The sequence below is a fragment of the Diuraphis noxia genome, unplaced genomic scaffold, assembly GCF_037042655.1.
Source record: "Diuraphis noxia isolate RWA-SAM2 unplaced genomic scaffold, SU_Dnox_SAM2 contig0004, whole genome shotgun sequence".
Taxonomy (NCBI): Eukaryota; Metazoa; Arthropoda; class Insecta; order Hemiptera; family Aphididae; genus Diuraphis; species Diuraphis noxia.
The window spans coordinates 8,585,190-8,610,319 of record NW_028301714.1 but is presented as its reverse complement, the minus strand read 5'-3'; the positions used below and the strand labels follow the sequence as shown (position 1 = coordinate 8,610,319).

The window sequence follows — 25,130 nt, the reverse complement described above, 5'->3', positions numbered from 1 at the left end:
TATTAATATTAGTGAAATTGCACGAGTTTTATTCATAATAAAATGTATATATAAATATATAATATATGTATATACATAATATATACCATCTCTAGAATAATTGTGCATGTTACTATTTGGATATAAAATTATAAAAGCTGTAATACTTTGTCTTTGAGGACTAGAGGAGTATGACATAATCAATTAGGTGGTGTCATACATTAATTATCTGGCAGCGTGCCAACGAGTTAAATTTTTTTACTGAAAGCATAGTTTGTACTGCGGGTCGTGGGATGAGTCATATTATATCATATAGGCTAACATACAACACAGGCCCCCACTTCTGTATAAATTTCTATGTTGGTGAATAAACGAACGGGATAAAAAATAAAGAAAATAAAAAGAAATAATGAAATTTATTTATATTTTTATATTTTAATAAAATATAAGAAACAGGTGGCAGTATTGTGATGAACAGTTCCCACCCCTTCATGCAGGTTTATGAACAGGGGAAAAAAAGGCTAACATACTATACATATAGTTGCAATATTTTGTACGTATTGTTCCAGAATATATATATATATATAAATATATAACCTTTTAAGTATCTCATAAAATCAAAGTAATACAAATATGAAATATGTAACCAATAACCAAAACAATAAGTAACGGCAGCAAATTGTTTGTTCCAATTAAAATCCAAGTATATTTTCAAAGATTATTATAATTATGTCCACTGCTCATAAAATTACCACAACGTGTACCTAGTACCTACATATGCATATTTATAGCACGATTAGCTCATACAGCACCTAAATATGTTTTTTATTAGTATAAATCTAGTCAAATATTGGTAAAATAATAGATACGCAACTATAAATACTATTTTAATGCATGAAAAATTAACTAATTGATATTTAACCTTTAATTTATAATTTCAAACACATAAATATATTGATTATAATGTTTTTCCTCAATAAGTTTGGATCAAAAAAATTATTATTTTATATAAACTATTTTTTAATTTTAATTTATTTATGCTTAATTATATAAATGTATAGTGTTGCACCCACATCACACATCACATTACACACTCTTTATACATTTTTACAGGTTCATTATTTATTAGTTTTTATACTATACAACATTAATAGTATGTTTATATACTGAAGCTCTTATAATAAAAACAAGTGTTAGGTTAGCCAACAATAATCCCTTATCTGCCGAAACATTGGCTAGCTTCATTAATGTAATATTATAACAAGTTATTTTTATATTTCATGGTACCTGGATATAAAATAAAAAGTAGCTATAATCATTGTGGCGTTGGACAATATAAATATATAATATATTTATGTCGTTAAAAATTATAGAATAACATTATCCAATTTGAAATGAGCCTTACCTATTAAACCTAGGTCAATTTAACTGTTTAAATAAGTAACATTGACCTATTAACTATAAATAAATAATTAATTTAAAAACGATTAAAATTCAAGGAGTACGGTGGAAAAACAAGAATTTACATTTTATTTTTAAATTTAAAAACCCTAACATGTGACTGATAGCATTGAATATCTATGTAATGCATTCGATAATGAAACTAATAAATAATGACATTAATAGAGAAGTGGCTTTTTGATATTTTTTAAACTAAAAAGTAAAAACTAATTAACTCATAAATGTAATTGGTAATAATTTAAAATAGATATTTATGTAAAGCCCAGTAAAGGCTCGTTTTCTCATATTGAACTTTTTAGTCAATTAAAAATGAATATCGCGAACGCTCTAAATGGAATCAAATTGATCACAAAAATAAGTTTTTATTAAAAACGAAACCTTCTTTCGTTAAAAATTTTTATTTATTATTTACCAAAACAGTGAGAATATTGTGTTAAATAAATATTTGCCCAACAAAAACTTCACATAAACATATCAATAAACGAAAAAGTTTTACGAGCCAAGATTATGTCAATATAATATTATACATAGGTACATTACTCGTACAAGGAATGATACGATTACGACATTACGTCCTTGTATCTACTTAAATAGTACAAATTATATTGTCAACATAACGTGCGAGTTAATCGAATGACTTAAAAAACATTTATATTTTAAATGCACTAAAACGGCATTTGCGATTATTTACAAACTGTTTAATGCCAATTTAAAATTTGTTAATTATTTTCCTGCAAGGGAATTTTAAATTAGGTATAATAATGTAATTAATATATATTATATTATAGCTAATAGGTAAAAACTATGTATATATCAAATATGTTAAGTTTAAAAATGATTTATTTATAAATTAGTCATTAGCATAAGCACTGTTATTTAAAAAATAATACCTATAAAAAAATAATATTTTTTTAAATATAGAAATACAAAATAATATAACTTACGATTCGTATTTTTTGTCATACGATTTAATGTCATCTTTCAATGTACTGGACGAGGGGTGGGATTCGGAAGTTAAAAAGTTGAGAACGCTCTCACCGATCGGCCTAATACTATTGAGTTTATCACCACAAACATTCAAATTTTCTTTAAGTTTCTAGAAAAAAAAACACAACCATCAATGTACAACTAGAAAAATTAAAATACACAGGCAAGACTTACGCGGAGTGTAACTAAAGACTCCACTAATTGATCTTTCGATCTAATCACTTGATCGACGCTCATTAAAGCATCTTTAATTTGAGTAAATTCAGTTTCGATTTTCCTATACTCGTCTTCGATATTTTTCCATTTATCACCCACGTTGGTTACAAGCATTATTCGAGACGACATTTGTTTTTCTATTTCAGACCATTGTTTCGCTAGCGAATCGGCATTAGATTGGATTTCATTGTTGCCAACAATCAATTTTGATTTATTCAGCAATGACTCTAGTTCGTTTTGTTGACGCTAAAAATTCAAAACATAAGATACCATTATTAACTAATGACTACAAAATAATTTAACAATGCACGTCGCTTACAAGTAAATCGTTTTGCACTAATGTAATTTTTTCAACATTGAAATATAAGCCAGCTAAGTTCTGAATAGGATCTTCGTTGTATTTACAGCGGTCTAAAATCGATGTTACTTTGTCGACAGCATTTCTATACTCTTTAAAAATACCAAATTCGTCATCCATTTTCTTCTGAACCGCTTTAGCCAAATTTATTACGTCGTCGAGGTCTTTAATAAAACCCCGTTGTTCATCTGTCAGTACATCGTTTTGCTGAGGAGTTAAGGACGGCCTTATTTTATCTATGGAATGTTTGATTTTTTTTGTGACTAAGTCATGAGCAGTTTGATCACCAAAAAATGCCTGTAAAAAATATAATAAACAGATAAATTGAACACATGCATCTTGTACCTACTGTACGTGTACATACTTTTAAATGCTCTATATTTGAAACCATATTCGCATAATCATTTTTGTCTTCTTCGAACGATTTTAATTTTTGTTTAGCTTCATTAATCCATATTATAAATTTGTCCTTTAATTGTTCGTAGTCTACACGATAGTCTTTATTTATGTTTAAATATGTTTGTCGGTCTTGTAATTCTTTTGGTATAGTATTCAAAAATGAGCTAGCTTCACTCAAACATTCAAGCATTGTACTGTCTTCAATATTTTCATTTTGGGCTGTTGATTGTATTGTCTTCAATCGAGACAAATTGTCATCAACTTTTACTTTTAGTTCCTAAAAAAAAATTACATTTAAAATGTTATACAATTATAATTTTATATTCAATATATATATACAGTGTCATACTATAATATATATTTAATAATTTATATTAATATGTTTTTTTTATATTTGTTAAATATAAAAATGTATAAAAAGTATTCATAAAATATATTGCTTTCGAGTGGAATGCATATCTTATTCAAGAGTAGGCATAACGTTTATACATATCTACCTATAATATTATGTAACATCAATATTTAATACTATTTAAATTTAACTACAATTAAGTAGGTAGTAGTGGTAGTACTAAGGGCATGCCCATTAACATTTTATTGGGACCTATTAACTATTATTGTTATTTTCTTTTTAAGTATGCATTTTGTTATAGGATAAAACGTAATATATGAAATAGAAACCAAGGCATTCTTTTTCACTAATCTAGAAATTTATTTTAAATTAATATTCATAAATTAGAGTGGTGCTGTGATTTAATTGAATTTGTGTCATTAAAATTAGTTTTTATTTAATTACTATACAATGAATCGTTAAAATAGATTTTATTCAAACAGCAGTATTCTATTAAATACTTTTTAACTAATGTTATGGTCTAATCCTAGTTTCAGAATATGTATTCAAATTTATTCAAATTGTTTAAAATAATATTACCTCATGTGCCTTTAGATCGATTTCAACACTTTCAATATTTATTTCGAGTAGCGGTCTGGATTTAATGAGAGCCTCATTTTCACGTATCCAATCTAAAACTTGTTCTAAATCTGCAGCAAGTTTTATGTGTTCGGCTGCGGTAGCTTCAAGTTTTTGTCTTTCTTTTTCTACAGCTTTTCTCAAAGTAAGCAATTGTTGTTTTAATGATTGCAACTGTTGTGTTATGTTGTTATGATCGAACGCAGAACCTACTTCTGCAATTCTTTCGCCTTTATCTGTTGCCAACAAGAGAGTTGCTTCGCACTCTTGAATTTTAACTGTTACCTGTAATGTATTAAACAATAATAAATAAAAAATGTATTGATAGTATTTAAGAAAAATAAAATACCTCATCAAACTGTTTGATTTTGTTTTGAATAGTGTTTCCAGATTTTCCAATCTCATTGACAATACTAGAATATTTTGTTAGGAACATAACAATATCTGCAATCAATGTCATAAACTGCTCATGGAGGTGCAACAATTGTCTAAGTTTTGATAATTGTTTTTCAATTGTATTGATTAATTCTTCTTGCTGTTTAACGATTTCATTAAGTGATTCATTATCATTATCACTCAATTTATCATTCCATTCTTTTAATTCTTTTAACAAAATCTGAAAACAAGGAATATCATAAACAATTATTTAAAATTTCAAAACATAATATATTATGATTTATTTACTTCATATGACTTTATCATGTCTTTAACATCGTCCACAGTACTTCCAACTGGACGATTAAGCTCTTGCAAATTTGACTGAATTTTATGAATCATTTTCTTACTTTCTTCTACGATTTTTGAAATATTTTTCATTTTTTCAAGATATTGCCCAATCATTTCAATTCTATCTTTGATCATTGATTTTGCTCTTTTTTGACTGTTTTCTAATGATAAAATCTGATCGCTAATCTTTAATATATCTGGTTCACATAATACCATTTGTTCACTAGTTATTTTAAGTTTTTCTATAGTATTATCAACTTCAGAACTGCGATTATTAAGATCATCATACTGTAATAATATTATACGAGTATATCAAGAAAAAATTGTTTATTATTTTTAATTTATTTAATTTATGATATGTTCAAAAACAAATTATAATAATAATGATTTTCAAAATTAAAATAAATAATTTACCTTTTTCAATTGATCTTCTACAATATTTAAACTTGATAAACGAACATCAGCAGACATGATCACTTCTACTTCACTAAACCATTGCTGACATAAATTAATATGATTTTCAACATTTTTCCTATTTTCCAAAACAGATTTTGATTTTTCTTCGGCAAAATCACTCATTTTGTCAATTTGTTTAGTTTTATTCAGAACATCTAAAAAAAATATAAATTTATTAAATTTTAGTAATAGAATAAATACATCGGTTGTATTAAATTTAACAGAATTAATTTACCATTTAAGAATGATTGTATTACTGAAGTATTGTCTGTATCACAAAATGTAGATAAGACTTGACTACTTTTTTCCAAATCCGATAATTTTCCATTTTTAAAACATTGAATGTCTGTTTTTAAATTCTATTAAAAACATTTATTTTAATTAAATAAGCTTATCCATCATTTATCATCTTCATTATACATGCCATTGTATTAAATAATTAAACATATCATACCAATATTTTCTCAACATTTTTCTCAGCTACAATCAATTCTAAAGGTTCAAGTTTATATTTATCAGGAGAAAGATCTTTTTCACTGCGATCTAACCATACATTACACTGATTAAGTGAATTTTCAAACTTTTGACTGGCTTCATGCATATTCTTAATTTTTAATAGACTTTCGTTTATTTCTAGAATAAACAATAGTTTATGATTTTGTAATTATTGTAAAGATTAGATTGACTTAATTATGTAAAGAATAAATTTAGCTTACTTGTTTTAAAATTGCCCAATTTATTGATTGTAGGCTCGTAAAAATTTTCTTCAAGGTCATTGAACTCTACAGGCTCTGATTCAAGTTCTATAGCATTGAGTTTAACTGTAAGCGAATCAGTTAAGAAAATATGTTTTGTCTCTGCTTCTTTATTAATATTTTTTAATTCGATTAACTTCTTTTCGATACTGTTACTATCATAACTAATTACATTATTTTCATCCAACAATTGTAATTTTTCATCTATCCAACTGTTAATTTCTTCTATTTTTGATCTGGCATATAATAGATTTTTTTTGGAATTTTCCAAGATTTCATATTTTCTTTCCATTCTTGTCCAAAAGTCTCTATAACGGCGATCAGCTGATTTCATCTACAAAAAAATTATATTATATAATTTTTTTTTTAAGTTCTTATAGTAACAAATGTTAATATAATATAGGTAATCATATAATTATGTATTATTATATACATGGTTAAAGTTATAATTTAATTAGTTGTAAAAAATAAAGGAAAACAAAATATAGGTAACAAACATACCTGATCATCAAGTAACTGAGCATCTGAAATACTGACTACTTCTCTTAAATTTTGACAGTTTAACCTTAAATTATTGATATGCTTTTCTCCATTATTAATATAATTTTCTTTAGCATCATTAAACAATTCTAGTTTTTGTTGACAAGTGTTTCCACTGCCTTTTTCCAAAGATTCAATACACTTGGACAAATTATCAAACCAATTTTGTAAATCTGTTTCGCTATGTTTAAATACTAACAATAAGTTCTGATCAGATTGTTTTTTCAGGAGTATTTCATTTATCTATAATAAATAGAGAACAATAAAATTATTTAATTCATACTATTCATTAAATTTAATAATAATTTATAGTTTGACACTTTTTATGTGACATTTAAATAGTTTGTTTAATATAGGTAATTACCATGATTCAGGTTTTTTAGCATTTGTTAATTATTATAGGTTACAGATAAAAATATCAGTGAGCTATGAATTTATATTATGTGCCAAATATGAACTTTTATTTTGCATATTATTTAAAGTATTTTAGATCTTTAATGTTATTTTTTGTTGATATAAACATTATAATGCTTTATTTTGTTGTAATTTTTAAAATCTTTTTCCTATACTTATAAAAATGATATTTATTTACCTATGTGAATCTATACAGGTGCAGACTGACTGGGATGCTAGGATGCTATAGCATTCCTTGCCCTAAAATATATTTGATCTAAAATTTGATCTAATTTGTTTTTAATCTAATATTGTAGAATTTTGTTTGAATATTTGTGCTAACTTGGTACCTATTTACAATTTTTATGCATTTTCAATATTTTATACATAATCTACAAATTTTAAATCTGCCCCAAACATTTTTGTTATTTACCATTTAAATTATGTATCATCCCGTGCCCTTTTTTACCAGTCCGCGCCTTAATCTATAAGAAAAATTCCTACATTTTCATTTAATATTTAAAATTGTACATTTACATAGACCTTATACGGTATAAGGTCTATGTGCAATTATAACTTCTTATTTGTAACCTGTCTTTATATTTTTTAAATTATTATTATTCATACTCTAGAATATACTGCTGTACATAGTTCAATATTCAATATAATCAGTCTTTCATATCGTTTGAAAATGACTATATTCATTTACTACTTGATTGTGTATTATTAATTTTTTTATTCCGTTTTTTTTTTTTTTTTTTTTGCTATGTTGTATTTTAAGGTTTCTATTGATTATGTTATAGTGTATATTTTAGTACTTTTCAGTGCAATAAAATCTGAACCCTAGTAATTAGGTACTAAATTTACCATATCTGCCAAGTTGTCCAAATCAGTAACAAGTTTATCTGATGGATCATCTGATACTAATTCAGTTATTTCCAATTTTTTATCATTAACATTTTGTAATAATTCATTTAAATTGGTTATTTCCTGAGCAGTTGCATCTATGTTAATCCTAGTTGGTTTTTCTTTCATTTTGTTCAAAATAACAATTTCTTCTTCAATCCATTCATAAATGATTTCACGCTGGTTTTGTTTATTTTCCAAAACTGATATCATATTGATCAATTCATCAACAAAGTTTTGTACCTACAAATAATAATCACTATTATAAACAAATTCATAAAAGGAATCTCATGTACCTAATAATTTATGTTATGGTATTGAATCAATATTAATATGTATTGTATGAACACATAGTATCGTAAAGAATAGAAACATAAATACCTATTATAAACATGTATATACTCTAACTATTATCAATCAAAATAAAAACGTAGCTACATACATAATCAGTAAATGGAATTAAAATTTTAGGTATGCCTGTGTCTTCTAATTGTTCAAGCATTGATAACAGTGTTTCAGATGGTTTTGGTGTCGGTTTGATTTTCTATGTAGCATAAAAAACAAAACAAAAAAAAAACAACACTACTTTGTTAAATGAAATCTAAAACTACAAACATTAGTATTTATCAATACACAACTAATTATTTGTTTTATTTATAAACATTATATATTAAATTAAATTAAATTAAATTATTAATAATATTATATTATAAATCAAAACATTGCATTCCGATAGTTGTAACAGTATATTATAGTATGCATAATGAGTTACCTGATCAAGGTTTTCTTCTAAGCGTAAACGAATGGAAATTTCTTTTTCGGGAATTGTAGAGTTGCTTGACTCTACAGGACTACTAGGCCTAGAAATACTCGCTACTGCAGCTTCACAAGCCTGTACAGCTAAAGCCAACCTAGTTTTTTCTCCTTGTAACTTATTCAAGAGATCCTAAAATAATAAATTATATGATTTAAAAAACATGTCATAAAATTATAATATTTTAGAGTTTTTAATTGATATTATTTAACGATATGATATTAGATGTTATAGGTATTGTATGCATTTTGTTTATTCAGTGATTTAAAATATTAAAATGTTAGGTAGATTATATGGGATTTAGGGGTTGAAAAATCAGACAAAATAAAACATATTTCCTCACAGTCAAATAAAAAACAAAAATTGCATTTTTCTTATTAATTGTATTATTATTTATTGATAAACCATTAGGTACCTAGGAATCTAAATGAATGTTATTACCTAGCTTATAAAAATATTTAATTTTATTTCATGTCGTTTATTTTGATTCTATTGTTCTATTCTATTATTTTATTATTTAATTGTAAAGTATAACATTTGTTACCTGACTTAACCGAAATAGTTTATAATAATGGATTCTTACCCGGTAAATTGTTAATTGCTCTTTAGATTCTGTAAGAGTCCAATTACCATCTATGGTTTTGTTCATAAACGGTTGGTAATCATCCAAGTTTGACCAAATACTTTCCAACATGTCTTCATATTGTTTGAATTTTAATAGAGACTCTTCAAGTCTAGCTTTGATTTGTTGAGCTGTATTAAACAATGAATTATAACTATCTTGAATATTATTCAGTTGCTGATCAACTATTGTCTGAATTGACGGTGTAGATGAAACATAACGTTGTATTTGGGTTTTTCCCTTAGATTTTAAATCATCTAATACATCTTGGTACCTATAAACAAACAAGAAATATAAATAAAATTATGCTTCATATTTTCGATTACAATATATTACTGAATAATTTCATTGAGTAAGACTTGGTGATGTCTTATTTGTTCTTGTGTCTGTTGTCTATTGGTGATATACAACGAGTTATGAGCCATCAACTGAAATGATATTTGTAATAACCATTTTTCAGATTCTTGAAGTGCTTGTAAATAATTGGAATGTTGTGATATTTCATTTTCTAGACTATCTATACGTTTCAATGTTTTTTCTTTAAGAATATTTTTCCTTGTTTTTAACTGTTTAATATCAGAATTTAGATTATTATTTCTACAGAACTTTGAGAGTTCTTCAGTTTCAGTGATAACATGGTTGAAATCGGTTTCTTTCTCATCAATCTCATTTATTGTGTTATTTAATCTTTCGAGAAGTGTTTTCATCTCTCCGACATCTGCTCTAAAGTCATGCTTTTTAGTTATTTTAGATTCTAACATACTTAGCCATTTCTCAAGATTATCTTTTGCTTCATTGTTTTCTTCCCAGCGTGCTTGGAGAGATTTCAAATGTGCAATAACAGAATTTAAATCAATATTTAAACTATTCCAACTGTTATTTAGTTCTTCCATAGAATTAACTAAAGCATTTCTTTCTGCTGCTAATGTGTTATTCAATGCTTTAGTGAAAACTTCCTGTATACCATTCATTAAATACTGACCTAAAATTTAAATATGCAATTGCTAAGACCTTTGGTTTTATAACAACATTATTATTAGGTATTATTTGCACGGAAAAAATAAAATAAAATATTTTAATACATATTCAAAAAATTACATTTTTGTTATAAATAATCCAATAGTACCTACCTTCTGTTATTCTAGAAGAAACCAGATTTACTGTTTGTAGTTTATCTTTTACCCAATCTAAGTCACCTTCTCCAATGCAATCTTGAACTGTACCATGAGCACGATTTAACCATTCTTCAACTTTTTCTTTTGCCGCTATAAATTCAGTATGATCAGTTAAAGTCTTCTCTGCTTTTGATACGAGTCTATAAAACAGTAATTAATAAAAACATCAGTAAAATTTTTGTTTTAAGTTTTGGTACATGTGTCATATGCTATCTACAGTCAATTTACTGGTGGCGTATGCTAACTACATTAATAAAGTTATTTACACATTTTCTCATTCTATTTTTAATACATTAACAACTAGTCTTATGGTTGTAATCGCACAATATGCTTTGTTAATCAAAAATTCATTCAAATGAGTGGAAACAATGAATCATTTTAAAATATCACAATTTTCTTCACCAAACTATTGACCATAACAAGAGGTCCATGATCTTTTATAAAGGTGCTGCTAAAAGCTCAAAAACAAACAATTGAGATTTTATGGAACACGAAAAAGTGAAATATAATATAAGATCCTAATCTAACCAAAGTGTTTGAATGTTTTTTAAGAGACATAAAAGACACATTGGTATACAATTATTATAATTCCAATAACAACTTTAAAACTACAAGCTCCAATAAAAATCTTTTAGGAAGTTCAAATCACATTTTTTCATGTAGATAACATATGACACAAGTAGTCATTTTTTGTAGATAGCATTCGCCAGTAGATAGTATACGACACTTGTAGCTAAGTTTTTCATTAAAAAAAAATTCTAACCCTTGAGTAGTAGTTAATAAAGTTGTATATGATGATTGTATTTTTAGTGTGTCGTCTCTAACCCAATTACATGCACTTAATTCCATTAACGATTCACACCGATCAGTAAGTTCTTCAATAGATACATTTTGATTAATGATTTCTTGTAACCACGATTTGTATTGGTCTAAATCATCTGGAGTATATGCTTCATTAGACAATGAAGCTGTATTGACTTTATCTATTAAATCTGTTTCCCAGTCTTTTAACGCCTTATATACTATATTAAAATCATCCCATGCCTTAGCACATTTATTTAATGCCAATTGTACTTCTTTAATAAAAAGCTTCAGCTCGTCCCAGTCACTGTTCAATTGATTTTTATCTTGGTTCAATTTATCACAACCTTCTGGTCCAGTACTGTTTTTTAGAGTTTCAATAAGTGCTAAAACATCTTTGATCATTCCTTCACCACTATGAGAAGATTCTTCAATATCTTTTAGCTGAGCGATCTTAGAAGCATTAACTTTATTATCCCCATGTGTATCAGCACAACTCTGAACAGTAACCCGAGTTTTTCTTAACCAATCATTTAAGTTTATAAACGCATTTCTATAAGTTTCGTGTTCTGCTACTTGATTTTCCATAGCCGATAGTTTATTAGTTATCTATAATATAAATAATAATTAATAATCATACAATATGAATGGTAGTTAATGTTGTTATATTAATTATTACCATATTAACAAGACTATTATATCTTGACACACAATTTATTGATTCTTGAGGTGAAGAAGACTTATGATCAATATTGGATGATAAACGACTAACCTGTAAATCATAATTTAAATAATAAAACTTATTGAAATACAGTTTTACGCTTATATTTATACATACTAAATCATTATGAGTAGTAAGCTCATGAAGCAAGGACTTCAATTTTTCAAATGCAGATTTTTTTTCACTTAAATAATTAAATGGTTGATCAAGATCATTTCCATTGATTTTAGAACTTATATCATCCAAGCATTCATTTAATATTTTTATGCATTTCTCTAATTCTTCAAATTGTGATACTTTCAATGTCATATTATTGTTACAAACCTTAAAAACGATAAAAATTATAAAAGTAGTTAAATTTATTTAATTTAAATATCTAATGTATTTTTTTACTAACCTGAATTTTATTAGAAAGTTTGTCGAATTCTTGTCTTAAATTTTCTGTGTCTTCTTCGATTTTAACAGTACCTTGAGGTTCAGTACTTAAAACAACTTTTTCTTTTAATTCCATGATATATCTTAATCGATTTTGACCTTGCTCAAGTGTTTGCCTAATCACCTTTAAGCTTTGAAGCTTACTCTTCACTTCATTTAAACTATTAGGTATTTCTTCACATTCATTTAACTGCAAAATTCAAATAAACATTTTTAATGATTTTCTAGTGAGATTTTCTAAGTGAAAATACCTTATCTCGTGTTCTTTCAAGCCAATCCAGACATTCCTGGTACAGTGAATTATGTTGTTGGTGTTCTTGGTAATGTAATTCTAAACGTCGCATTACTTCTTTAGCTAAAGAAAGTAATGTATTATATTTGGTAGTCATCTGAGTGATTGAATTTGATAAACGTGTATCAGAACATGTTTCCAATAAAACCTAACAAAAATCACAGTATAAAAAAAGAATATTATACATAACAATTATGATTATTTATTGATATTGGCTTATAATAAATTCTTTGATGAAGTTAAATCTTGGTGTGACAATAATATATTTTTATGATATTTAGTATTAATTTTAAATATTATTAGATTCATAATTATTCTTCAGATCTATCTTTTTTTGCTCATTCATAAAATTATAAGCATTTAAAGCTTACATGTAATCGTATACCTTTAGATAATTTGAATAGGGTTATAAACATTGGGATTATTTTTAATTTATAGACTTAAATTTAAAGAACATTATTACTTTTATTTATTTATTTTTAAAATACCTGTGCTTTTCCATTTAAAATATCCAATTCCTTCTGCCAATCAAACAATGTTTGCAAATGAGTTTGAAATTCTTCTAATGCTTCTTTTTTTCCTTCTAAACTTGGCTGCAGTTTATTGTATGATTGAACAAGTTGTTCAGTATTATTTAACCATTCAGTTGCGCCTTTAGAGTAATCATCAAAGTCATTCCATTTATATATTCCATCCTTAATTTAAAAAAAAAAAAGTTAATTAACTATGATGACTAGATGATTTTACAATCATCAATTAATATTTAATAATATTGGTTAGTTAAATTTTATCTATTTACTTCTAATAACGCTTTTGTTTTTTGAAGAGTGTCGTTGTGTATATCAAATTCTTCTTGTAGCATTACCACTTCTTGCTCAATAATTTCTTTTTCTTCTTCATCAGCAAAGGAACATGCTTTCTCTGCTCTTTCAAGAGCAATCTCCAATTTGCTTTGTCCTGTGGGTAATTCACTCTGTAATACCTAAAACATAACAAACCATTTTTACAGTAAAAACAATAATCACAATCATTATTATAATGATAGTACCTTGAATTGAACAGACTTTGCACTCAACATTTCTTTATCTCCTGTTGGTTCAGATATTTTGCTAATACGTTCTTTAGCTGACCGTAGCCATGCAGCAAAATCATTTCCTGCGTCTATGAATTCTTGATGTAATCTAACTGTTTCTTTTTGTCTTTCATATAGATCTTTTGCTTTGATACTCAAGGTATGATATTTATTTGTGATTTCATTTGCAGGTATAGCCTGTTGCAAATCTTCAGCCTTAAGTGTCACTTTTTGAATCATAGGTTCAAATGAAACTATGTCTTGAACGATACTATTTGTTCTACGTAATGTTGCTTTACGTTCTCCAATGCTTAGGGATCCAATCCCAAGTTGAGTTTTTTTTGATTTTGTCACCTAACAGTAAGTAAATTTTATATTATTAAGTATGCAGCATAATTCTTAGAAAGCATATTGTCGGCTTCACAGCAAAACCTTGTATGTCACTTTTATCAAATTGTTAAATTAAAAATATCATATTGATAATTAAGTAAAATTCAGAATTGAATATGAACTATCAATGAATATATAGAATATTTAGTTACTTTTTATAGTTATTAATAGAGTAGTTACTAATTAAAAACTAAAACTAAAAAATTAAAAACACTTTTTAAACATTTTTACCAAATTCTTTTTTTAAACACATTGTCAAACGGCTCATAGAACTATTTATTTATTTATTTGTAACTTATAATCTTTAAGTTTAATAAATATTATATTTTATGTAAAACTTTAACTTATTGTTGATAGAAAAAGCAATACCTCATATACATAAAAAAAATTTATGATTTTCTTCTAAATAACACATAACAATCAAAAACTATTTTTCTAAGTAATATGAAAAAATTATTATCATATTTATATTTTAAAAAAAATTTAATTTTGTGCATAATATTATAGCTATATTATGTGTCCTGATAAGTAATAATTAATACACTTTTTTTTTTTAATATGCATATTACGTATTGATTTTTTACCAACAGATATGATACATTGTATTATTTTCTTGGGTATTTATTTTATTTTATTCAATACTATAGCTATATGTTATTATTATTTTTTTTTTTTATCTTTATTGGCGTCAAAAACTTCATTTACAAAATATATATATATATATATAATTGTGTAGTGACACAGATACAATAGAATTAGGTTTAGAATTCCATAGAATTATGCATAATATACTGCACAGATAAACTTAATCCTTGATATAGTTATTAATAAATCTTACAAATCCAATGAAAAAAATTTATTGAGCCCTATAGAGCTTAATTTAATTGGCTGCATTTATTGATTTTAATACTATAATATTACTATAATATAAATTATGCATGAAATACTATTAAAAATTATATTGCATTTCATTTTTCTTGTAGATCGACCTGGGCGCAGCAAGCAGACGCTCTTCTGCCCCTGTGTTCAAAAGCCAATTTAAGATGATGTGTTTACCTTAAGTTCACAAACTTCGTCAAGTTTAGCTTCACGGTCTGTAATCCATTGTTCTAGATGCGAGTATGATGAATTATAATCAGCCCATTGTAGAAGACTTGTTTCAATATGTACTTTTGACGTTGCTATTTTTTTCACAATCCTATCCCATTCTACTTGGATTTCTTTAAGTTGCTTATTTATTAGATCTTTCCCATCCGATCTGGTACTTCTCAGAACTTTTTCACCAGAATTTACAGTGGAGTGAATAATTAATTGACCTTCTTCTTGTGATTTTAATAATTCCTATAATTTTTTAATGTTTAATATATTTTAAACTGAATACAAAATATAATTGATTTTTACCAAAATATTATCAAGTCGAGATTGCAAGACTTCTTTACTAGTATTAGCTGTTGTTGTTTCATTTCCACACCGAATTGCTTCTTTTGCACCATTCATCCATGTTTTAGCTCTTTCTAAATAATGTTCATACTGTACATGATGTTCAAGGTTAGTCTCTACTTTCCTTTGAACATCTTTCGCCAAATTCACTTGAACCTAAAATATTTTATTTCCAATGTTTTAAATAGTAAAATTAAATCCATTTTAAAGTATTACTTCATAACGGGAGTTAAGATGTCTTAACTGATTATTGACATAAGTTTCGAGATGTGATTTTAAAAGTGGACCCGTACTTTCATTAAATCTTTCAATATTAGATTTACCTTTTTCTAAATTATCTAATACGTCCTATAAAAAAAGAAGTTATTAAGTACAGTTATTTGTAAAAAATTATTTAAAAATATATCTACAATAAATTAAATATAATATAGTAATTTTCATCAATATACCTGTATTTGTTTTACTTGATCAGTTTTTTCTGATACAGTAGCTAATGGTGTATTTTTAATAGCCTTCATAGATATATCAATTTGTTGTAACCAATCTGATAGTTTTTCATATTCATCTTTATATTCTCTCCAATGTGTATGAATAGCATGGAGATTATCTTTTTGAGTTAATATATCTAGGTAGAAAAAATAAAATGAAATACCAATATTTTTAAATACTTATCTTTTTTAACATACCATCAAATAATTTATTCAATTCATCAGCTATGGATGAAATTTCTTGTTTTATAATTTTTTCTCCATTTTCAGAGGTACTTGCAATTATAATGCCTCCAATTGTGTTTAAGTTATCTAAAAGCAATTCTCCTTGAGCTCTTTTATTTAATAGGGTTTCCAATGGTGTTATTGCATTTTCAATTGCTAATTTATCACTTAGTGGTCGTTCTTTCAATGATGGTATTTTATCTCGAGATCTATTCAAAAAATTAGATAATTCCTCGTACGCTTCCTTATAAGTTTTATGATCTTTATATTGTTGCTCACGTTGATTAAGTAATTTCTGAAATTTAAATTATAAATATTGTTTAATTACATAAAAAACGATTAAAATTATCAAATATATTACCTTGACTTTATCTGAAATTTGATCAAACTTATTAAATACTTCTTGTGTTTCTGCCACAGCATTGCTTTGATGCCCTGTTTTTAACATCTCTTGTGCTTTTAATTTTAAAGAATCCATTTCTAACTTTTCACAACGGATTTTTTCATCTAAATGCTAAAACAATTCATAAAAATATACATTTTTTAAATCAAGAAACTCATTTTGCTTAATAGTAGGTAGTATACTACATTGTAGAGTAGGACACTGTAATAAATGTGTTAAATTATTTGAATTTGATGATAAATAATTATATTTAATGAAAAATGATTCTAAGTGGAGACAGTCATCAATGTAAATTTCTAGAGAATATTTTGTTACATATTATTAATTATATTGCAATAAGTACATTTTTAATATTAATAATATCGTAGGTTTAACTAATTTTTGACCAAAACAAATCAACATAATGTAGATTCATGGTATAAATAGCTTAAAATTAGTCTAAATGTTTGGAAAATTTCGTTATACATAGTAAATAATAATAAACATAATAACAATGAACATTTATTGTAAAATATATAGGTAATCAATAGTGATAGTGATAAGTTTTAAGTACCTACAAATAATATTTTTAATTAAAACCAAATAATCTAAAGTAATTATTTTTATTTAATTATAAAATTTTGTCAACATTTGAAATATGTATTAAGATTTTTTGGATTCTACAAAAAACCTTTTATTTCAAGATTTAACTATGAAAATTGTAGTTATTTTAAAGTTAAAGCTACAAAATTATTTACAAATTATTTATAATCACTTATAAGACTATATTAATGTGTGGCTTTATTAATTCTTTTTAAATCCCAGAAATGAAAATTTTTAAGTGATATTTTATTATTTTTTTAAACTTAAGGTGATAAATATACTACAAAATAAATTATAAATCATTGTAAAATTAATAAGAAATTTTAAAATAACTTGTGTAATATAATCATGTATCTATACAATACCTATGGTATATAAAACTTGCATATTATTTGACTGTATTTATAAAATAGGTATATATATAAATAATTAAAACTTAATTAATATAAAAAAAAAATAGTATATTCACTTTTAATTTTTCTAACTGATCTCGTTTTTCAGACATAGTTCCTTGAAATTCTTCCAACTCTGGCAATGCATCCTCAAATTTGTCTATTATCTTTCCTACTTGTTTGACATGTTCTAAGAATCCTGACCACTGCTGGATTGATTCATCAATATTTGTCTATAATATTAATTTAAGCAAGTATTGTTTAGTAAAGTTTATGATTATTTAGTATGTAATACTTAATATATATTTACTATTACACTAAATAGTAAAAACTACTAAAAATATACACTAATATTATTATATACCTTAGTTTCAACCATCTTTGTTGCTAAAATACTCCAGTGTTCTTGTAAAGATGTAAGAGATTCATTTATTGATTTGTGACCTTCAGGTGCGGTATTAGCCAAAACTATTTGTGCTATTTCAATGCAATTTTGAACTTTATTAAAACCATCGTCTTTATACAACAATATGTCCTAAGAAAAATAATTAAATAATTATTTTCCATATATTTTTATTTTTTAACCTAACCTCCACGTTGAAAACCATAGCTTTAGTATAATTTAAATATATAAATTTCATAAATTTCTGATTCAATAAATCTAATGAAAGAAATTTAAAACATATGACATAGTTTTTACAATATATTAAGTATAAAACATTGATAATATGGTAGTATACTAGTATTATAATATGTATGTTACAAATCAATGATTCGGCCAAACTATATATTTTAATTAATGACTTAAAGCTAATATGAATAAATATAATGAATTTACGATTTTACTTGAATAACAATTAGTTTTTCTTCTAAATCAGCTTTACTGGTAGATTTGAAGTCTGTACAACTTGTTAATTTATCGTCAACAGTATCTAACCAAATAACAGCTTCACTTAAACTGCTTTCAAATTCCAAGTGATTGTTTACAAATAGTTGCCACTTTCCAACCAATTCCTTTTTTTTTATTATTATTAAAATAATTAAATGTACAAATTAATAATGCAAATATAAATGCAGAAAAAAGTAATAATAATAATAATTTAGAGTTCAAATTCATATTAAACAGTATCCAATTGGGTATTGTCAGTTATACCTAAACTTATTATAATGATAATATGCAATTTTAAAACCTCAACAAAAAATTATTATTATTATTATTTATTTGTTTATAATCAATGAATAAATTTACTTTTATTTTCATTGAAAGCTGATGAAATTTTTGAACTATTTCTGTGATCTGAGAATTTTTCGTTGACATTGACATTGTGTATAGGTTTTGTGATTTTTCTGTGATTGAATCAATCTCAAACTCTTTAGCTCGAATCACTCCTTGTAAGTCCTAGAATTATAAGTTTAAAAGTTATAAATATTTATAATAAAATATTAAAAATTATAGAAAGTGTTCACTATGAACATTTTTACCTTAAGTTCTTCAAGCTGAATTTTCTTTTCTTGTAATGAGTTTTTTAAATCAATAGCATGAATTTTATAATCAGTTTCTCGTAACCATGTTAAGCATGATTCCTTGAGTACATCAAATTCATTCCAACTATTAAGTTTATTTTCTAAAACTTCTATTGATGTTCTACAGGATAAAATTAATATTTTCTATATTTTAAAATGTATAATTGTTTAAAAATAAATGCAAATTAGTTGTCATTTGTTTATAATTGTGCGAAAACAAGCTAAAACATTCCCAATTTAAAAAAAAAGGGTTTGTTGAAATTTTGTAAAGAATACTTTTTATTTATATTAAGAATATTTGGATTATTCAAAAGGTGATCCTAATTGTCACAATACATATTTTATATGCATACAAATATGTGGGAAGCTTAGCATAACCTTTTTTTATTATAATAGAAATTATCGCACAATATTGTTTAAATTTTTAAATAATTCAAATATAATCATGCATACATTTTACGTATATATTTATTTCAACCATAAATTAATAGCTAATAAATTATAAATAAGTATAATTTAATAATAATATTATACTATTTATAACGATAAATATGAAATAGGTAAATAGGTAAATAATCAAACTTTTGATTAAATATACAATAAGCCTTCACATTAAATTTAAATGCATAGTACACAAGAAATAATTAGAATCTATTACACATAATAAATAATGATGATAATTATTTTTGATATTATAGTATTATACCATAGCCCATAAGTAACAATGCGCAAACTTAATCATAATATACAGATTTTAAATTAAACATAAATATTCTAAAACATTATTTAAAATACCCACAATAAGAGCTCTGTCTCTTTATCTGTAATATATAATTTTGTTAAAAAAAAAAATGCCAATTCACCAAATTATAACGAAAAATCTAATTTATTGAAAAGCGTTTTATTATAATAGTATATTATAATATTATATATACTCACTTTACTGTTGTCACGAGTCCTTCCCAATCTTGTTGTGAAGAGTCAATTTGAGCCCTAATATTTACTTGACCATTTTCAATGGTACCAGGAATAACTTTTTCTGCTAGTTTTTGTATATTATAAATCCTATTTTCTTCTTCAGTAAGGCTTAATAACAAATTCTAAACAATATGATTATATAATCAATAATTTAGTAGGTATAACATGTTTAAAAAGTCTTAAAAATTTCTATATACCTTAATTCTGTCCAAGTTGCTCAATAAAGATATCTTTTCTAAATTTGTATCACCCCAGAGCATCAATGTATTATGTGTTGCATCAAGCCATTCTTGCATTTCCATTACAGATTTAGTATACTGTTCATGGTCATTTACAATTGCTTCATATTTGTCTACAAAATCTTGAATTTGTTTTAAAATGTCATCATGTTGTTTACTCATGGATGATAAAAGAATATCATTATTTTCTTGCATTTGCATGTTGTCAATTAAGTCCTGTAATTTTACAATATCTTGCTTCCTCTTTAATGTGGCTTGGAGCATATCTCTGTATATTTGTAACTGCATTTTCTTTTCGTCCAATGTAGATTTGAGCACTAAATTCTTATTTAATAGTTTTTTTGTATTGTTGAACCATTGGTTTAGTTCATTGTACAATTCTTCAAATCCACCCCATTTGGTAAGTTGATCTTTAACTTCTCTGTTGGTGTTCAAAAGATCATCGTACACAGTGTCGAATACATTTTGAAGTTCATCCAATTGACCTTTTATATTTTCTCTTCCAGATGTAGATGTACTCAAATATAATTTTTCTCCTAATTCCATACAGCTATTCAATAAACATGTTACATTTGACTTTGTATCCAATAATTCATTTAATTTTCCATTTTTCTGAATTAAATATTGATGAGCTTGTGATGGAAATAGGTGTTTATTTAAGTTTTTAAATTGACTTTGAACATTTGAAAGTTGAATTGAACATTCGTTGTATTTATCCACATATTCTTGATGGATTTTAATTGATTCATTACATTTATTTAGTATGTCCTTTAGATATAATTATAATAAAATATAATACAAATTAATTTCAGTTATTAAATGATTTATTATATATTTTACCTTTATTGTAGTTTGCATTGATTGATAACGAGATGATATTTGTTGTACTTTGGTTGACAGTCGTTTTTCTCCAGTAGATTCATACTCATTTGATTTATCAAGTTTGTCTACATCTAAAACTTTCTTTTTCATATCATCCATTAACGACTAAAATGTTTATGGAAAATTATCAATTTAAATTAAGTAATATGTTTTAATAATTTTAATAATCATATAACAAAATTATATTTTATAATTTACTTAATATAATATTAATTATCAAACATTTATCTGTATATTTTTATATATTTATTTTACTTCATAACAATGTTAGTTAATTACATAGTTCATGTAATATTTGTTTATACACACATAAATATGTCTTACTTGTTGAAGATGATCACCAAATGCAATTAAATCTTTCACCAAATTAGATTTTCCTTTAATTTCTTTTTCTAAATCCTAGATATGTTTAAAAGACAGAATATTATTCTAAATTTTCATTTGTTTTTTGTTAAATATTTTTAAATTATGACTTTCATGTAGGTACCAAATAAAAGTTACCTTGTATTAAAGAATTTTATACTTTTATAAATGATATTTAATTAAAAAGTAATTACTTGAAATTTATTATATTGCTGAGTTTTTTCTTCAAGAGTACCCTTTTCTGAATAGTTTTGTAATTTTTTTTCAGTATCATTGTGCCAAGAAATTAATTGTTCCATTAAGTTTTCAAACTCAACCCATTGATTTATTCGACTTTGTAAACCTTCTAATAAATCATTTAACAATGATTGGAACTTTTCTTGTTCAAATCTATAACATAATTGATTATAGTTATACCGATTGAGATCATTTTATAATAAATAATTTAAATATTTTACTGTAAATTTGTATGATCTCTCAACATTGTATCAATTGCTTTTTGTGGAACTGTATCTTTAGAGTTTTCTACAAAACGTTCCATTGTCAATAAAGTTGTTTTATTGTTATTGAAAGTAGTTTGTATAACATTAACTTTATTTAATCGTGACTCTAAAATTTGTTTGTTCCCTGAATAATCTAAAATGATGTATAGTATTAGTATTATTATAAAACAAAGTCAATATAATAGCAAGTTTGAATATACCTGTATATATTGAGAGTTGGTCCCAAAGCTGTTTTTGAGTATCTTGGTATGATTTGTATAAGTCCTGATATTGTTGGTAAGTTTCTAAGTAGTTTTCAAGTAGTGAAATAGAATTATTCATTTTTTCACGCAACAAATCATATCTTTCCTTCAATGACATATATGAATCAGATTCGTTTTTAGGCTTCTTTATTGTTTTCCCTTTCTCCATTATTGTTTCTATCATACGACTATGTGAATTTATTTCTTGCATTGTTGCCTATAACGTTATGAAATGTTAGATATTAAGTAAATAACTTTTAAAATTAAATTGGAAACTAATTTTCTAGTATTCATTTACTACTTTCTGTCAATACCTTTTGCTTCAAAAGTTTTAACCTAATTTCTTGTGGAGAAGACCAAATGGGAGACTGGTTAGATGCAATTACTTTTTCCATACTTTCCAACCAATTAATAGTTTGTAAAAGAGTTTCTTGATAACTATTCCATTGTTGTGATTGGAATCCTAGTGTTTTTTGAGCTGTCTTTACTTTTTCATCTAATGTGTCCCATCTATATGACACAAATTATAAGGTATTACATATATTTTTATACCTAAACCTATGTAATGATTAAATTATTTATACCTTTCCCGGATGTCTTTGAGTTGTTGACGAATAGTTTCTCGCCCAGCAGCAGATGTATCAGGGTATAAACTTTCACCAAGAGACGTTAATAATGATATTTTTGCCGACATTTGATCAGAACTACCATAAATATTTAGTAATTGTGATAGTTTTTTATTTAAATCTAAATCATCATTATCCAGGATTTGGGCAGGTTTGCTTTCTAAAGTTTCTAACCATGACTTGAATTCAGCAAATTTGTTATTGAAATTTTTATGATCATCAGTAATATTTTGCCATTTAGCCACAATTTCTTTACTTAAAACTAGAATTAATTGGTACCTGTAACAAATTGATATGAGTAGGATTCTTATTTAAATGCACTAATATTACCATACACAGTGGCGGTCCTTGACCAATTCCAGGGGAGGGGAGAGCAAAATATTTTTCACATTAAAGTAAGTACTAAAGTACTACTAAGTACTCAAAAATAGAAGTCATTAAAAAATTTATTTCATCTAATAATTTTATATTTAACTAAGGGGGGCGATCCCTCCATCCAGGACCGCCACTGACCATACAAATATGCTCTAAAAAATAGCCAAAAATGCCCTTAACAAATGAATTTTACCAAAGAAATGGCCTGAAAATGCTATATTATATTTTTTTGTTCACACAGTTTGGTATTTTAATTTGTAATTTATAAATCAGATATAATAATTATTTATTACTTTATTAAAAAAATAAAACTGAAAATTAGAAAAATTGAGTAGATGGTGCAATGATATTTTGGGGCAATATTATTTATTCTAAAATTACCAAAATATACAGTATTATAATAGGTTAAATTTATATAGTATATTTAACAAACAAAAAATAAAAAAAAACATCGAAATATGCAAAAAATGCAAAAATGCAAGATAAATTCATTGAATGAAACAAATTATGTACTTAGAAAGCATTGTATAAGATCAACCAAAAAAGTATGAACTTTGGAATGAAATCCTGGACTTAGTTATAAGGCATAAATAAAATGGAATTATTTTATTTGTATATTGTTCTTACCGGTTTCCAACTTGGAGTATAAGTGGCTTTAGACGTTCTACTCCACTTGTATGTAACAAGTTATTTGAATTATCAATAAACTTTTCTATTTTGGGCTCATAACTTAATATTTCGTTTCGTTTATCCACAAAAAGTTTCAATTTATTTTCTTTATTTTCAAACGTTGATTGTAATTGTTGATCTTTAATAATTGATTCTGTTAATCTAAACCAGTTTGTAATCTCATCAAATTCACTTTCAAAATCAGTCCATTGAATCAGTATTTCTTCCATCTTTTCAATGATGGTATCTAGAATAAAATATATTTTATTACTAATAAATTTAAATATTGGGTATATTTTAACTTATAAAAAAAATTACCAAGCTGTATTATTAATTGTGATTTATCACTATCTATTCTTGATATTTCTTTTGACATAACATTAATTCCTTTCTTTGTGGTTGTTTTGCTAACCAATTGAAATACCTCTCCAAGATGATTTCGTAATTCATTTTCAGTTGTATTTATTGTTTTCATTTCCTATAGTTAGAAATATTAAAATTATTAATGGAAATGATTAGGTCATTAATTTGCATATATTTACTTTAAATATATTAAGTTTCTTAACAATATTGTCTTTTTCTGCAGCAATACTATCATTTTCGCGAATTTTATCACGCTGTTCTTTTAAAATCAATTTAAGTTTCTGACAAACTTGATTGAATTCAGAATGATTTTGAACAGAAAGCTCTAGTGAATTCATCAACTCCTAAATATAAATATATAGATTCAA

The 25,130-nt window shown here is 25.3% G+C and overlaps 2 protein-coding genes across 4 annotated transcripts in view; one reads left to right on the top strand and one right to left on the bottom strand.

Moving 5' to 3' along the window:
- Positions 1 to 25,130, top strand: part of LOC149055669 (uncharacterized) — an 88,413-nt gene that overhangs the window by 11,512 nt on the left and 51,771 nt on the right. The window lies entirely within an intron of this gene.
- The window catches only part of Msp300 (Muscle-specific protein 300 kDa), a 77,358-nt gene that overhangs the window by 26,000 nt on the left and 26,228 nt on the right, over positions 1 to 25,130 (bottom strand). Inside the window, exons 36-84 of the mRNA XM_089226081.1 lie at positions 24,942 to 25,106; positions 24,718 to 24,877; positions 24,358 to 24,646; positions 23,314 to 23,634; positions 23,044 to 23,239; positions 22,688 to 22,946; positions 22,443 to 22,620; positions 22,179 to 22,374; positions 21,946 to 22,020; positions 21,580 to 21,726; positions 20,698 to 21,507; positions 20,462 to 20,622; positions 19,481 to 19,643; positions 19,248 to 19,397; positions 18,845 to 19,012; positions 18,363 to 18,533; positions 18,076 to 18,231; positions 16,983 to 17,135; positions 16,595 to 16,916; positions 16,358 to 16,533; positions 16,125 to 16,256; positions 15,870 to 16,064; positions 15,525 to 15,809; positions 14,055 to 14,432; positions 13,806 to 13,988; positions 13,495 to 13,701; positions 12,966 to 13,154; positions 12,677 to 12,904; positions 12,397 to 12,603; positions 12,238 to 12,330; positions 11,521 to 12,167; positions 10,713 to 10,897; positions 9,919 to 10,564; positions 9,544 to 9,856; positions 8,919 to 9,092; positions 8,589 to 8,690; positions 8,108 to 8,389; positions 6,809 to 7,090; positions 6,269 to 6,641; positions 6,007 to 6,185; positions 5,788 to 5,911; positions 5,511 to 5,707; positions 5,055 to 5,384; positions 4,720 to 4,986; positions 4,332 to 4,655; positions 3,366 to 3,677; positions 2,963 to 3,298; positions 2,602 to 2,889; positions 2,385 to 2,536 (exon numbers count right to left, since the gene is read on the bottom strand). Of these exons, the coding sequence (XP_089082207.1) occupies positions 2,385 to 2,536; positions 2,602 to 2,889; positions 2,963 to 3,298; positions 3,366 to 3,677; positions 4,332 to 4,655; positions 4,720 to 4,986; positions 5,055 to 5,384; positions 5,511 to 5,707; positions 5,788 to 5,911; positions 6,007 to 6,185; positions 6,269 to 6,641; positions 6,809 to 7,090; positions 8,108 to 8,389; positions 8,589 to 8,690; positions 8,919 to 9,092; positions 9,544 to 9,856; positions 9,919 to 10,564; positions 10,713 to 10,897; positions 11,521 to 12,167; positions 12,238 to 12,330; positions 12,397 to 12,603; positions 12,677 to 12,904; positions 12,966 to 13,154; positions 13,495 to 13,701; positions 13,806 to 13,988; positions 14,055 to 14,432; positions 15,525 to 15,809; positions 15,870 to 16,064; positions 16,125 to 16,256; positions 16,358 to 16,533; positions 16,595 to 16,916; positions 16,983 to 17,135; positions 18,076 to 18,231; positions 18,363 to 18,533; positions 18,845 to 19,012; positions 19,248 to 19,397; positions 19,481 to 19,643; positions 20,462 to 20,622; positions 20,698 to 21,507; positions 21,580 to 21,726; positions 21,946 to 22,020; positions 22,179 to 22,374; positions 22,443 to 22,620; positions 22,688 to 22,946; positions 23,044 to 23,239; positions 23,314 to 23,634; positions 24,358 to 24,646; positions 24,718 to 24,877; positions 24,942 to 25,106 (12,026 nt within the window). The remainder of the gene's footprint in view (positions 1 to 2,384; positions 2,537 to 2,601; positions 2,890 to 2,962; positions 3,299 to 3,365; positions 3,678 to 4,331; positions 4,656 to 4,719; positions 4,987 to 5,054; positions 5,385 to 5,510; positions 5,708 to 5,787; positions 5,912 to 6,006; positions 6,186 to 6,268; positions 6,642 to 6,808; positions 7,091 to 8,107; positions 8,390 to 8,588; positions 8,691 to 8,918; positions 9,093 to 9,543; positions 9,857 to 9,918; positions 10,565 to 10,712; positions 10,898 to 11,520; positions 12,168 to 12,237; positions 12,331 to 12,396; positions 12,604 to 12,676; positions 12,905 to 12,965; positions 13,155 to 13,494; positions 13,702 to 13,805; positions 13,989 to 14,054; positions 14,433 to 15,524; positions 15,810 to 15,869; positions 16,065 to 16,124; positions 16,257 to 16,357; positions 16,534 to 16,594; positions 16,917 to 16,982; positions 17,136 to 18,075; positions 18,232 to 18,362; positions 18,534 to 18,844; positions 19,013 to 19,247; positions 19,398 to 19,480; positions 19,644 to 20,461; positions 20,623 to 20,697; positions 21,508 to 21,579; positions 21,727 to 21,945; positions 22,021 to 22,178; positions 22,375 to 22,442; positions 22,621 to 22,687; positions 22,947 to 23,043; positions 23,240 to 23,313; positions 23,635 to 24,357; positions 24,647 to 24,717; positions 24,878 to 24,941; positions 25,107 to 25,130) is intronic.